The sequence below is a fragment of the Siphateles boraxobius genome, unplaced genomic scaffold (genome assembly GCF_051911475.1).
Source record: "Siphateles boraxobius isolate OS27281-9 unplaced genomic scaffold, OSU_SipBor_1 262, whole genome shotgun sequence".
NCBI classification, from domain to species: Eukaryota; Metazoa; Chordata; class Actinopteri; order Cypriniformes; family Leuciscidae; genus Siphateles; species Siphateles boraxobius.
The window spans coordinates 128,888-142,500 of NW_027508879.1; the positions used below are offsets into that span (position 1 = coordinate 128,888).

At 37.5% G+C, this 13,613-nt stretch overlaps 2 protein-coding genes across 2 annotated transcripts in view; one reads left to right on the forward strand and one right to left on the reverse strand.

The window, feature by feature from the left end:
* The window catches only part of LOC143752331 (tubby-related protein 4-like), a 36,898-nt gene extending 30,595 nt beyond the window's left edge, over positions 1-6,303 (reverse strand). The window contains exons 1-2 of the mRNA XM_077245484.1: positions 6,147-6,303; positions 4,698-5,403 (exon numbers count right to left, since the gene is read on the reverse strand). Coding sequence (XP_077101599.1) covers positions 4,698-4,949 — 252 coding nt within the window. The 5' untranslated portion in view covers positions 4,950-5,403; positions 6,147-6,303. The remainder of the gene's footprint in view (positions 1-4,697; positions 5,404-6,146) is intronic.
* A 634-nt stretch (positions 6,304-6,937) lies between these two features.
* Positions 6,938-12,708, forward strand: LOC143752333 (small ribosomal subunit protein uS10m-like). The gene is made up of 7 exons (XM_077245486.1): positions 6,938-7,043; positions 7,141-7,166; positions 7,280-7,307; positions 7,406-7,539; positions 9,447-9,555; positions 11,839-11,928; positions 12,039-12,708. Exons 1-7 carry the CDS (start codon positions 6,987-6,989, stop codon positions 12,099-12,101), a joined length of 507 nt encoding a protein of 168 aa, XP_077101601.1. The 5' UTR covers positions 6,938-6,986; the 3' UTR covers positions 12,102-12,708.
* Positions 12,709-13,613: the final 905 nt, after the last annotated feature.

The following is a 13,613-nucleotide window of genomic DNA, read 5'->3' on the forward strand; positions in this document are numbered from 1 at the left end:
AATTAATTTTCATTCAGTTTCATTGTTAAACAATGCATTAAGTTAAGGCAGAAACAATGAGCTCATTGAAGTAAAGAATACATGTTGTTAAATGATTAGGAAACATAGAAAACTTTAGCACTGGTGCTTTTTTACAGACTCAAAATATGAGTGTACAAAATAAATGTTTTTTTTTTTAGGTAATGTTATATGGATTAAATTGGTATCGAAAAAAGTATCTTTCAGGAACCGGTATCGAAGTCAAGGTATCGGTATCGAAAATTTTGTTACGATACCCAGCCCTACATTATCGTATCGCATATCACATTATTTAATGAGTTTTCACATATTGCATTTTTCTCCAGCATCGTGCCGCTTTAATCACATGCATGAAGACTCAGTCTAGCAACAGGTTCTCTCTTTAACCTCAGATGCGACCCATGATCTGGTTACATAAGGTGGACTTAACTTGTAACAGGACAAAAGCTGCGTAGAAAACATGAGAATCATCTTTGCACCTTATGATTAAAGGATCGTTCACCCAAAAATATGAATTCTCACAGACAACAAATCTGTTTTTTTTTCCCTTTAGTAGAAAATAAAGTGTCAAAGAATAACTTTATGATACTTTGAATTTTTTTGTCACCGTCTGCTTTCAATGCATGCAAAATAGCGGCGAGAAAAGGAGCTCAAATTATACAAAACATAAATAAAAGTTCACACATTGTGTTGCCAACTAGATCAGCTAATATTTCCTTTCTCCCAAACTACTATTTTTAGCGCCATTTGGCCTCACTTTACAGATAAAGTATGAAAGAGTGTGTGTGTGTGTGTGAATACGTTTTATATGAGAGGCAGATGTCGAGACGCTTTAAAGATGCAACAAGGATAAGAATCCCAACAGAGAACAGATTACAGCTGGTTTATTTTTACCCACGTCTATTTTTTGCTCTCTTTATATGTGACACTTATAAATCGAAAGTGCTCGGAAGAAAGAAGCAAAGCAGTCTTCGTTTGTTTTTAAGTGCACAAATCCCATTGTTATAAAGTGTTACCTGTGCTTTTTATATTCTTCAGATTCTTATCAATTAACAGAAATGTTTACAGTTTTAGTTAACGATAATAACCCAAATTCCAGCCTACACTAAAATAATAATAGCATAAATTTTGCTTAATTTACATGACCACCCTGCATATTTGGGTCACAAAGGTATTTAGTTGTTTATGTATATCGATGTTTTATTTAAATTACTTTAATTATAACTAGATTAAGTTGGCTTGAGAAAGCCGGACCAGAAAGTTTGAAGAAGTTTTAAAAGTTGCTATGGTGTTCTGGGCGGTTGCTAAGGTATTTTGGGTGGTTGCTAGGCGGTTGCTATGGCTCTCTGCGTGGCAGTTTGGAGTTGAGTTGCCATGACGACTGTCCTCAAACAACACTGGAATAATAACACAGTTTTGTCTCTCTCACTCTCATTTATTACTAAAAGTTAGTAAAAATGATCAAATCTCAAAAATAAATGCTTCAGATGCTTTGGCGTCTACTACTTTAGTTCAATTGGGTGTTCGTTTAATAATTGATTATGATATAGTTATATTATAGAAAAGTCTGTTAGTGTATCATCTACTGTGTGAATTATTAATTGTATTAACTGTGTGAATTTATTATTGTTATTATTATTATTATATTTGTGGTTTCATTGTGTGTACATTTGTTTATTTATTTATTCAGAGTTAAGAAAACTGCATTTGCTTCATGGTATTGAAAACTATGATTAAATAAAAAACAACACAGAGAGGACCACTGGAATAACACTCAGTTTTGTCTCTCTCACTCTCATTTAACGGAGTGCTACACACACACAGTACGGGATGACTACACACACACAGTACGGGATGACTACACACACACAGTACGGGGTGACTACACACACACAGTACGGGGTGACTACACACACACAGTACGGGATGACTACACACACACAGTACGGGATGACTACACACACACAGTACGGGATGACTACACACACACAGTACGGGATGACTACACACACACAGTACGGGATGACTACACACACACAGTACGGGATGACTTCACAAACACAGTACGGGATGACTACACACACACAGTACGGGATGACTACACACACACAGTACGGGATGACTACACACACACAGTACGGGATGACTACACACACACAGTACGGGATGACTACACACACACAGTACGGGATGACTACACACACACAGTACGGGATGACTACATACACACAGTACGGGATGACTACATACACACAGTACGGGATGACTACACACACACAGTACAGAGATCAAACTGAACGCAGAATTACATATTCCAGTCGAGGTTCAGAAGAGAGATGGTTAGTGCTAATGATCTCATACCTCATAACCTGACAGATCTCATTAACCAGCGTCGTCAGCCGGCTGTCAGGAAGGGTAATTAAACTGCAGCCCATGATTGATTTCACACCCGTTATCCATGATTCAACGGCTCAACGAACACAAGACCAAATCCTATTCATTAACACTGTCTGTGAGCCGTTTTATGATTCACTCGATGCTTCTAAAATGCGTTTCTTAAAGATAAAGACCCACTGATTGCCTTGAAACGAGCAGCATTATTCAGGGTAAAGATGTCATTTCCACGGGAAAAGGAAGAGGGCGGGGCATATCGAATAGCTCCTCCCCCTTTAAAAAATAGCCAATAGCGGTTTGTTTATATCACAGCTCGGGCAGAGCCGTTGAGATCGTATTTTCCTCCTAATCTCTAAACGTTTCTTCTCCTAATCTCCATATCGCTTGAAAATACAGCATGTGCAGAATTCAAAAGATCCAATACGTTTTCTGGTCCGTGTCGACTCGATCATATGATCCGCCGTGTCTCTGGACCTCCCCTATATAGTGCACTAAGTGCCATATTTACACTGTCTGAATCGTTCCCAGTCCCCTATATAGTGCACTATGTGCCATATTTACACTGTCTGAATCGTTCCCAGTCCCCTATATAGTGCACTAAGTGCCATATTTACACTGTCTGAATCGTTCCCAGTCCCCTATATAGTGCACTATGTGCCATATTTACACTGTCTGAATCGTTCCCTGTCCCCTATATAGTGCACTCCTATCCCCTATATAGTGCACTATGTGCTATATTTACACTGTCTGAATCATTCCCTGTCCCCTATATAGTGCACTCCTATCCCCTATATAGTGCACTATGTACCATATTTACACTGTCTGAATAGTTCCCTGTCCCCTTTATAGTGCACTCCTATCCCCTATATAGTGCACTATGTGCCATATTTACACTGTCTGAATAGTTCCCTGTCCCCTTTATAGTGCACTCCTATCCCCTATATAGTGCACTACGTGCCATATTTACACTGTCTGAATCGTTCCCGGTCCCCTATATAGTGCACTATGTACCATATTTACACTGTCGGAATAGTTCCCTGTCCCCTTTATAGTGCACTCCTATCCCCTATATAGTGCACTACGTGCCATATTTACACTGTCTGAATAGTCTCCTGTCCCCTTTATAGTGCACTCCTATCCCCTATATAGTGCACTGTGTGCCATATTTACACTGTCTGAATCGTCTCCTGTCACCTATATAGTGCACTATGTGCCATATTTACACTGTCTGAATCGTTCCCTGTCCCCTAAATAGTGCACTATGTACCATATTTACACTGTCTGAATAGTCTCCTGTCCCCTTTATAGTGCACTCCTATCCCCTATATAGTGCACTGTGTGCCATATTTACACTGTCTGAATCGTCTCCTGTCCCCTATATAGTGCACTATGAGCCATATTTACACTGTCTGAATCGTCTCCTGTCCCCTATATAGTGCACTATGTTCATTCCCTGTCCCCTATACATCGTTCCCTGTCCCCTATACATCGTTCCCTGTCCCCTATATATCGTTCCCTGTCCCCTATATATCGTTCCCTGTCCCCTATATAGTGCACTATGTACCATTCACCATGTAGTAAACAGTAAATGAGTGAACAAGTGACTGATTTCAGCCGCAGCTTCAGCGTCTGTTTATAATGAAGGGGCGGACCTTCAGATTCTAGAGAGCATTTGATTGGACAGAAAATCTGATGAGAAGCTGAAGTGCAGAGTGATGTCATCAAAATCATTGATCCGGAAGTGAGAGACTAAGTTTTGAATGCTTATATCTTCTAAATGTAATGTTGTGATTGTTTTAGAGCGCACTAGCTTACAGATAACAGTAAGGCTAACATATCCATACTAAAAGACAAAAACATTTTGATTTCATGGGGACTTTAAACATAATATGCATTTGTGTATTTTGCAAGGTTCTCACACCCTTTTGACCAATGACTTTTTCAATCCTGGGAACTAATGTATTGAAATTCCTTCGCTTGTTAGCATGCAAAGGCCTTTTCTTTATGCAATTTTAATGCAAGTTAGAATGTGAAGATTTTCTTTCTTTTTTTTAACCATGCAAACATACACGCAAAAATAAAAAAACATTCACACGAGATCAAGCAATATGAGCAGGTTGTTAAAATAGCCATTACATTTGCATTCTCGTGCACTTTTTTTTTCTTTTTAAATGCCTCTTTTCCAAATCTGGCCCCAGGAAACCTGAATCTGGAGGCGGTTTGCATGAGATTTTATCCGCATCACACAACCTTAGGCTTGTTGTCTACTGTTTCTGACGCCCTACCTCACTATTGTGTCCCCTCAGGTTGAAGTTGATGCGCTGTGGGGTGGTTCGGTCTCTCCTGCAGTGGCTCGAGGTGAACGTCACGCCCACGACGCCCCTGCCGTTCCCCGTGGCGAGCCAGCCTTCCTCATAATAGCGTCTCCTGCACACGGGCTTCTCCTTCTCGCTTCGGGGAACGCGACCCTTCCAGGACAGGCACAAGATGTTGGAGTCGCTGCACAGGACGGGACCGTTCTCCACTGCTGCAAACATATCTGCACGATCGGATTCACGCAAATCCACAAAGTCACCCGGCTAACCGGCGGGTCCTTGGGGTCCAGGTGAGAGCGGCTGCCTGTTCACAACCACGTTCGGTCCGAATGCATCTGCAAAACTGCATAAAACTACTAACAAGGCACATATGTCAAGCTGAGAGGCAAACACAACAAGTGCCCGGATATCCAAGCAGGAATTCACCTGTGTGTGTCCGATTCCCAACAGCAAAGAGGTTGAAAATATCCAAGTCTCAAAGAAAACTTTCCCCTCCTTCAGGCTCGAAGCTTAACCTCATGATGTCATTACGCACGATGCCCCGTTCGTGGTGACGTCACCGACGGATGAAAACGCTCCGGTCCTCGTGCTCGTGGCAGCAGCGCGCGCACGGGATTCTCCTGCGCGTGTCGTCATCGCATCAGAGGAGCCGCCGGCCAATCAGCGTCGGGGATTCCTTTTAGAGGACAACGGCAGACATATAAACACAATTGGCGATTCAAGAATTCAGCACAATTAATCATGATGAGCATCTCTTACAACATAAAAAGTCTCGGATGATGTTGTGGCTATCAGTTTAAACTCAAAACTCAAACATGTTAGGTAGCAGAAATACTTTCTAGCAGAATAAATGTGGTTTAATTTGCCGTTTCACCTTAGTATTTCGAAAAATCCCCTGAAATTACAGTATAGCAACACCAAACGAAGAATTAAAGAAATATATTTTTTAAAATGATCCCTCTTTCAGTGCTCTAGATTACAAGTAAACGCCACAAACATCCTAAATGCCGCATTTTTTCACCGCTTTATGAGCGATCCAACAAAACAACACCAATATTTTAAGAATCAAGTATGTATTAATCGATCCTCATGAAATCGAGAACATAAAACCAACATGATCACAATACGTGCTCGTTAGATTTAACAGCTGACACTTCTAAGAAACCCATCTATATACAATCTTTACATGTACTTGATTGATTCGTTTAGTAGAACGCCTTTGTAATAATCGCGTTGTGAAATAAACCGCTCTTTGCTGCATTTCTGCGTCTCTGGCTTTTGTTAGCTCCGCAGCTACACTCACTTCGCGCGCTCGCTCATTGTTTTTCCACTATAAAACACAATAGTAGGATGAGCTAGAAGAACGGAACCGATCTAGGGATGATACCGAAACCCAAAGGAACCCATGACGATCTTTACCTGTGAGTGTGGATGTGAGAAGAGTGTGTTTTTAGCGCTGCTGTCTCTGATTCTGATGATGCCTGGGCCGCTGCGCTGGGTCACGTGACCACCATATGATCACATATTATATATTTCCCCTCAGTGATTTCTTTCCAGAACGTGTACAGAGGATGTGTATTTTTAACATACATATATATATATAACATTCTAATATAACAGAAAAAACTTAAATAAATAAAGCCATAAAAAATATTATTCACAGTGAATCGTGTCTCATAATTTTATTTATTTTAATTTGTTTGCAGATTTATATTTCAATAAAAATAAGCAGGAACAAGAGGTGGAGGGAAAACAAAAATACTGTTTTCATAGCTTTTTTAAGGAAATTCCTCATAATGCAATGCATTATAAATCGAAATGCTTCATAAGTGTTTTATTTCTAAGCGTTCACCTAACATGAATAAATTAGAAATTGGAGCATGCTACAAAACTTAAACTTATTTTTCTTTTCTTTATTTATTATTTAGGTGTTTTCAGTGTTATTGTAATCGAAATGTTCAGGTTCATATTCAATGTTTGAAATGAATGATGTGTTTGGAAGTTTGAATATTTGCGTTGGTCGAAGTAAACTATTATCAATAAAGTGTTTTAGCGAAACAGTTATTCAGTCACAATAAATTATTACACGTAACAAATACATAAACTAATTTTTCCATCAAGTGTTTTAGTTTGTTTGTTTTTTTTTTTACACAAAAGCTGGCTAACCTGGATTATTGTTGTGATTCCCTGCCGTTAGGGGCACCATTTCGCGCGTCTGTGTTTTGACGTCACTTCCTCCCGCCTGTCGAGGCAGAAAACATGGCGGCTTCCATGGCGAGCGTCCTTTCAAAGACCATTAATAGACACTTCTTACAGGTACTGTTGATTCTTTCACACGGTTTATCTGTCTCTGTGATACTACATGAGCGTAGTTGTTGATTCTGCTGAATGTTTACTGTGTTCTGTATCACAGGCTGCTGTATTACAGCATCAAACACGGTCAGTTTCTCACTTTCCTGTTAAAGAATTGCGGCTGTTTTGAAGCTTAATGCGCGCTCAGACTCCACTGTGTAGAAGTTAAACATCATTGAGTGACAAATGTTTGTTTTCAGGTTGATCCACAGATCACCGTCTCCTGTCGTGAGTATCTGCTTTTATATTCGACCTAGTGTTTAATATTACTGTGATTAAAGTCTTTGTAGCCTGTGAATGTGTAAGTATGTATATTTGATTGACAGGTGTCAGAGGAGCCGGACACTCTCTATCAGAGGCTGTCAGTAGAGGTCAAAGGTCACGATAGGTCAGTTCTGGACAGTTATGAGTATTTCGCGACTCTGGCCGCCCGAGAGCTCGGACTCACCCTGGAGAAAGTGTGAGTATTATCGAGCTGAACTCATATTTATATTTTATTTTATATATATATATATATACAGGGCAGGCCAATTTGGCCTCTACATTTTTAAGTTACCGGTCATTCAGAACTTCTTCTAGCCGAAAGAAACCAAATTAACTACGTCACAGCTTAGCCTATATATACATATATATATATATATATATATATATATTATAAAATTTGGATTTCATACATTAATCTCTTATTCAAACAGAATCCTGTCATCCAGCAACTCCTCCTCTTTCATCCTAATCGCCATAAATGTGTTTTAGATGCACAGATCAATACAGTACAAAGAACATCAGAAAATGTTGACTGTTGGAAAATATCAATGTATTTTCTGTTCACCGAATGCTTTTTAGTCTTCGCTATTGCTTCAATGCAAATGAACAAGCGAGCCGTTATTTGTTGTGTAGTGACGTGTGTGTTCAAGTAAAGCCAGATATGAGCAGATTCTGTACATATTTAATATATCATGATGACTCACGAGTATTTCTGCTAAATCTGTGCAGATTTGACTTGCACGAACTTCCCAGCAAAGCGAGTAAATATATTGAGTAACACGCAAATTGGCTCGTGATTTGACAGAATTACCGCCAACACTTGATTTTTACCCGCATTTAGTGGCTGTTAATTTCAAAACCCTGTATATGTGTGTATTTTTAATATATATATTAGGGGTGCAACGGTTTTAATGGCTCACTGTTCGGTTTGTATCACTATTTTAGGTTCACAGTTTCGTTATGTTCAGGAGAAAAAAAGATTACTGTCAAATAAAGAAAATAAAAAACAAATAATCTAACCACAAGCAAAAGCACAAAAATACAATAGAGCAAAGATACTAATAAAATGAACTGTGATTTTCAGGTAGGTCTAACATTAGTTTTCAGGTACGGAAATTGAATAAAATAATCAAATGTAAAATAAAATTGCATATTTGACTGTATAAATTAAAGATGAATCCTTATTAAAGTTACAAAAGCTATTGAATTCAGAGCTGATTCAGTAGGCCTACACTAATACTGTGAGTTGTCTTTCTCGACTATAAGTTCACTTAAGGCATAATAAAATTATATTTTTTATAACGGTATATATTTTATAACCGTATGTCTGATAGGATACTCGTCAAGACGGACGTGTTGACATACGTTTGTGTGAATTTGTCTATTCAAGTGCAAGACTTTTAAGAGAACTCAATATGTGTGCGCTGTCTGAGAGGAGTAGGCCACACACACACACACACACACACTTAAATGAGTTTAGTTTTAAACACTGATAGTAACGTGTGCAGTTCAGGTCTGAGCGCATTGAACAGTTTACGAAGAGTAACCATTTTTGATTATCGCTGTTTTAATGTATTATTTGGGAACCCAGCGAGTGAATTTATCGACAGTGGAACATGTTATTTTCAACAACACAGATTATAGATGCGTCATCAGTTTTGAGATCAACCGCGGTGCAAGTGCGTCCCGAACCGTTACACCCCTAATATATATATATATACACAGGTGAAACTCGAAAAATGATAATATCGTGCAACAGTTCATGTATTTCAGTAATTCACTTAAAAGGTGAAACTAATATATGTAGTATTTATAAGTATATACATATGCATGATTATACTTTTCAGAGGGCCGACATTTCTGTATTTAAAATCCTTTTTTTATTGATTTCATGTAATATTCTAATTTTCTGAGATTTAGAAATTGAGGTTTTCATAAGCTGTAAATCATAATTATAACTTTTGCACGATATTGTAATTCCTCGAGTGTCACCTGTATGAACTAAATTAAGAACTCATAATCATCATAATTATAACTTCTGCACGATATTGTAATTCCTTGAGTGTCACCTGTATATAGGGCTGAAAGTGTTGTTCTGTTCAGGTTTGAGCCGCTCAAACACATCGATAAACTCACCCTGCTGAAGTCCATCCACATCTTCAAGAAACACAGAGCTCAGTACGAGATGAGGACACACCGCCGGCACATCCAGGTGAAGCACACACACACACACACACACACACACACTTCTGCTCTGCTCTGCGCTAATAACTTGTGTTTCTAGCCGGTGTAATATTTTAAAGCAGACCGTAACTTAAAAATAATCTTATATGTTCATTATAAAGTTTTCAGTGATGGGATTTCATATATAAAAATGTGTTTACAGGCTATAAAATGTATATAATATATAAAAAGTTATATTTTATAAATGTATAATAAACATTATATATATATATACATAATTGTATATTTATTATATTATTTTTTATTATATTACTGATATATACTTTACTATGAAATATACATGTATATGAAAAAATATATATGTAATTTTATACAAAATTATAAATGTGATTTTTACTAGTGGTTCGACCGATATGGGTTTTTTGATTGCCGATATCTTAGAGAGCAGGGTATATATCAAACACATATATATATATACACACACACTTTATATTTATATAAATCAATAATAAATTAGATAAACTTAATAAATATTTAAAATAAACATGCTTAGGCCCTATACTTTAGATGGCAACTTCTTAAAATATATGAATATGTGAATAAAAAGGAAGTAAACACTGTAACAGGACACTCAGTAATCTGGTTATTTCATGCGCACTGATAATCATATTTTTTTTACTTTGACTTTTGTCAAGGTAACTAATTTTACATACAGCACACAGTGAAAACACATGAATATGACACAGTGGGTCACTGGATATAGCACAACATATTTTAAAATGAAGGATTTAAAGTGTTTCGATCGCGTCTCCTGTGAAGCTGATCTTCTGTTCGCATTTACTCACTGCGCTCGGACCGTCACTCGCAGGAACACGTTTATACAGGCTACAAATGCACACTTCACAAGATATCACAGCTGGATTCGATTAAATCTGCTAGGTTTGTGAAATTAAATGTTTATTAGATATTCAGAGATTTGTTTAAATGATGTAGATGCGCATTTGCTGAATGTTGACGGTGAATGAGAAAGTATTTTAGCCTGATTATTTGCCTTTTCGGTTGCAAGTAATATAAAAGCAAACGCATTACTGTTTCGCATACCATTTACTTTCTTTGATTACCAGTTCTGTAGCCACCGGTTCTGTCTAACAAAGTATTAGATATGACTGACAGAGAGACGGAGAATGTGAGCGAGCGCTGTGTGATCTAATTCAGGCCGTCAAAATAAAAGTCCCGCTTCCAACACATCGGCCAATCAGAAAAACTTATCGGCCGATGCCGATATTTTATATATTAGTGCTGACTTCTAATAGTCGAGGATTCGATTCGATGACGTCTGATTCGACTATGAACCTCATAGTCGAATAGTAGGGAAGTGTTATGTAACCAATACGGGGGTGACGGTTATAGTTGAACACCGTCATTAAAACTCTATAACCGCCAAAACCGTGCTATTAAAATATATAAAAAAAAAAAAAAATTATCATAGAGAATGTTTAAATACTAATATCATCTTACGAGGGAAACGTAACACTAAAAGTTAGTGCTGCTTCGGAGGCTGAGTGCTGGAGATGATTCGGGAGAGGTCTGTGCACCTTTACCGATCAGAGCGCGCGCTGACACGGAGTAGAGCCTTGTTTATACTCGACGCGTCCGCACGGCAAAAAATGACGCGTTGGGTGCGCAAGACCCCATTTGGCTTGGCTGTGTGCACGGCTTTTTTTTGTAACAGCGCCCGCGGCGCCGCGTCCGAGGATGAACGACTTCGAGCCGAATCTGCCCGAGCATGTAGGCTACGTCTCACCGCACCGGCACGCAGTTTGCGCGAACTTTTCAAGTTCATTGCAAAGTTGTTTTGTTAAGGTTTTGTTTACTGTGTGTGATCTATTTAAAACAAAGCACATTTTGGCACGTTGTTGTTTTTGAAGCCAATTTGTTCCTATTTTATGTGAACTTTTCTGATGTTTGATATTTGTGATAGGTTTTGTTCATCTGGCTTTAAATGAATAGCCTAAAAGGTATTTGTTACACACCATGTTTTTCTTTAGCTCTTTTGTTTGAAATGGAAAAAAATCTAGCTGCCATCTAAAAAAAAAAAGGTTTGTCTATCAGTCGACTACGGCAAAATCTAACGAATCAGATTCGACTATGAAAATCCTTAGTCGAAAACAGCCCTAATATATATATATTAATTTAGGGTTTATTTGTGTGTATGTGTTTATATATATATATATATACTTTTTCTAAAATAAAAATCTCTACTCTTTAAAATGCCTGGTCATTACAACTTCAACATCTTTGCGATTTTCAGATTTCTCGAATAACGGGATCGAGCGCGCGGGTTTATCTGGAGTATATCCAGCGTAATCTGCCGGAGGGCGTCGCCATGGAGATCACCAAGGTAACGGCATCACACACACACTGTACAAACACACCAGTGCGATATTAAAAGTGTGTTTAAGTTGATAAAGCGCGTTTCCTCCTCTATAACGCAGTGTTTGTTCTCGATAGACTGCGGTTGAGAAGATCCCGGAGCACATCCAGAAACCACTGTGGGACGAACACAACCAGTGATTCCCAAATCAAAGACTTTACACAAACACATCCGCCAGAGAAAGGCTCGTCAACGTGTGTTAAACTCATTTAGAGTTAAAAAATTTAGCTGTAAACCATAAATGCATTTCTTTATGAGCTGTATTTCCTTTTTTATTTCAATGTTTTCCTTTACACACCAGCTAACTCTCTTTCAACGTGATTATGACGATCTGTTATTAATTTTTAGTGCTGGGCAACGATTAATCGCATCCAAAATAAAAGTTTGTGTATATATTTAAGAAATATTTGCATATATTTCTAAAAAAAAATTATATATCACACATTTTTCTTAAATATATACATGCATATGTGTGTATTTACATATACAAAATAATTATCAGTTCACACACGTATATTATGTAAGCAAATTTTATTTTGGATGCAATTAATCGTTGCCCTGCTCTGTTTATTAGTTAGTTAATACAGTCAGTTTTGTCTCCACATTATAAAAAGATGATTGTATCTGGATATAGATGTCAGAAGTGTTCATTTGTGTTATATTTAGCATTCAATGAATCAGTGAACTGTTGTGACGTTACATCAGAAGATTCCCATAATTAAAAACACCAAGACAGGTTTGCAGAAACATCCTTCCCTTTAATGCAAGAGTGACATCAGCATCTGAGAAACACAAACTATACATCTAGATCTGTGTGTGTGTGTGTGTGTGTGTGTGTGTGTGTGTGAACTGTGCAGTTCAGATGAGATGTTACTTACGGGGTCCTGTCGTTCTGCAGCGCAAACCAAATGACTCTTTCCTCTGAATCAAAACAGTCAAATGATTCACTGTTCGTTCGTTCTCTCATATATGGAGATCATGAACACAGAACAGCAAGACGTGTCAAATACATTCATCATACAACTCTGTTAACAGAATTACAACATTGAAACATTTAGATTAGAGAGGAGAAACTCCTGAACTATATGATCCAGATCTGCATCAGTTCAGAATGAATATTTTTTATGTTCATCACTGTAGAAATGATAAATGACACACTATTAGATGTGAGAAACCCTCTGGAGAATCCTTCAATTATATTATGAATCATTTTTTGCATGGTTTTCCTGTTCTCTCTGCAAAGCTGCTTTGAAACGAGCAGAATAATGCAAATGAGATTATGCTTTTCCTTTACTATCTGCTATAAAAAACTAGTTAACACTTACATTTAAGCCGTTATATATAATGCATTATAAGGGTATTTTAATGCATTAATTATGCAGTTTTATCTGATGATTAAACACTTACCTATTCATCGACAGAACCTGCAAATATTATCATGCAATAATGCATTTTAACTTTGCTTCCAATTATATAATGCATTATACACAAAGACTTCACGTATGGTGTTCCCAATGATTTTTATTACGTTTTATAAAGAAATTATAACATTTATATTTAGGTAAAAACCACAATATGGTTCTTTACAGTGAAAAACACTTATAAAGCATTTTTACTTTCAACATTTACTAATACATTATTAAAATCAAAAG

Excerpts from the sequence above, each read along its gene's own strand:
- LOC143752333 (XM_077245486.1), top strand. The coding sequence starts at position 6,987 with ATGGCGGCTTCCATGGCGAGCGTCCTTTCAAAGACCATTAATAGACAC. Across the intron at positions 7,167-7,279 it reads GTATTACAGCATCAAACACG|GTTGATCCACAGATCACCGT; the intron begins GTCAGTTTCTCA and ends GTTTGTTTTCAG. Across the intron at positions 11,929-12,038 it reads TCGCCATGGAGATCACCAAG|ACTGCGGTTGAGAAGATCCC; the intron begins GTAACGGCATCA and ends TGTTCTCGATAG.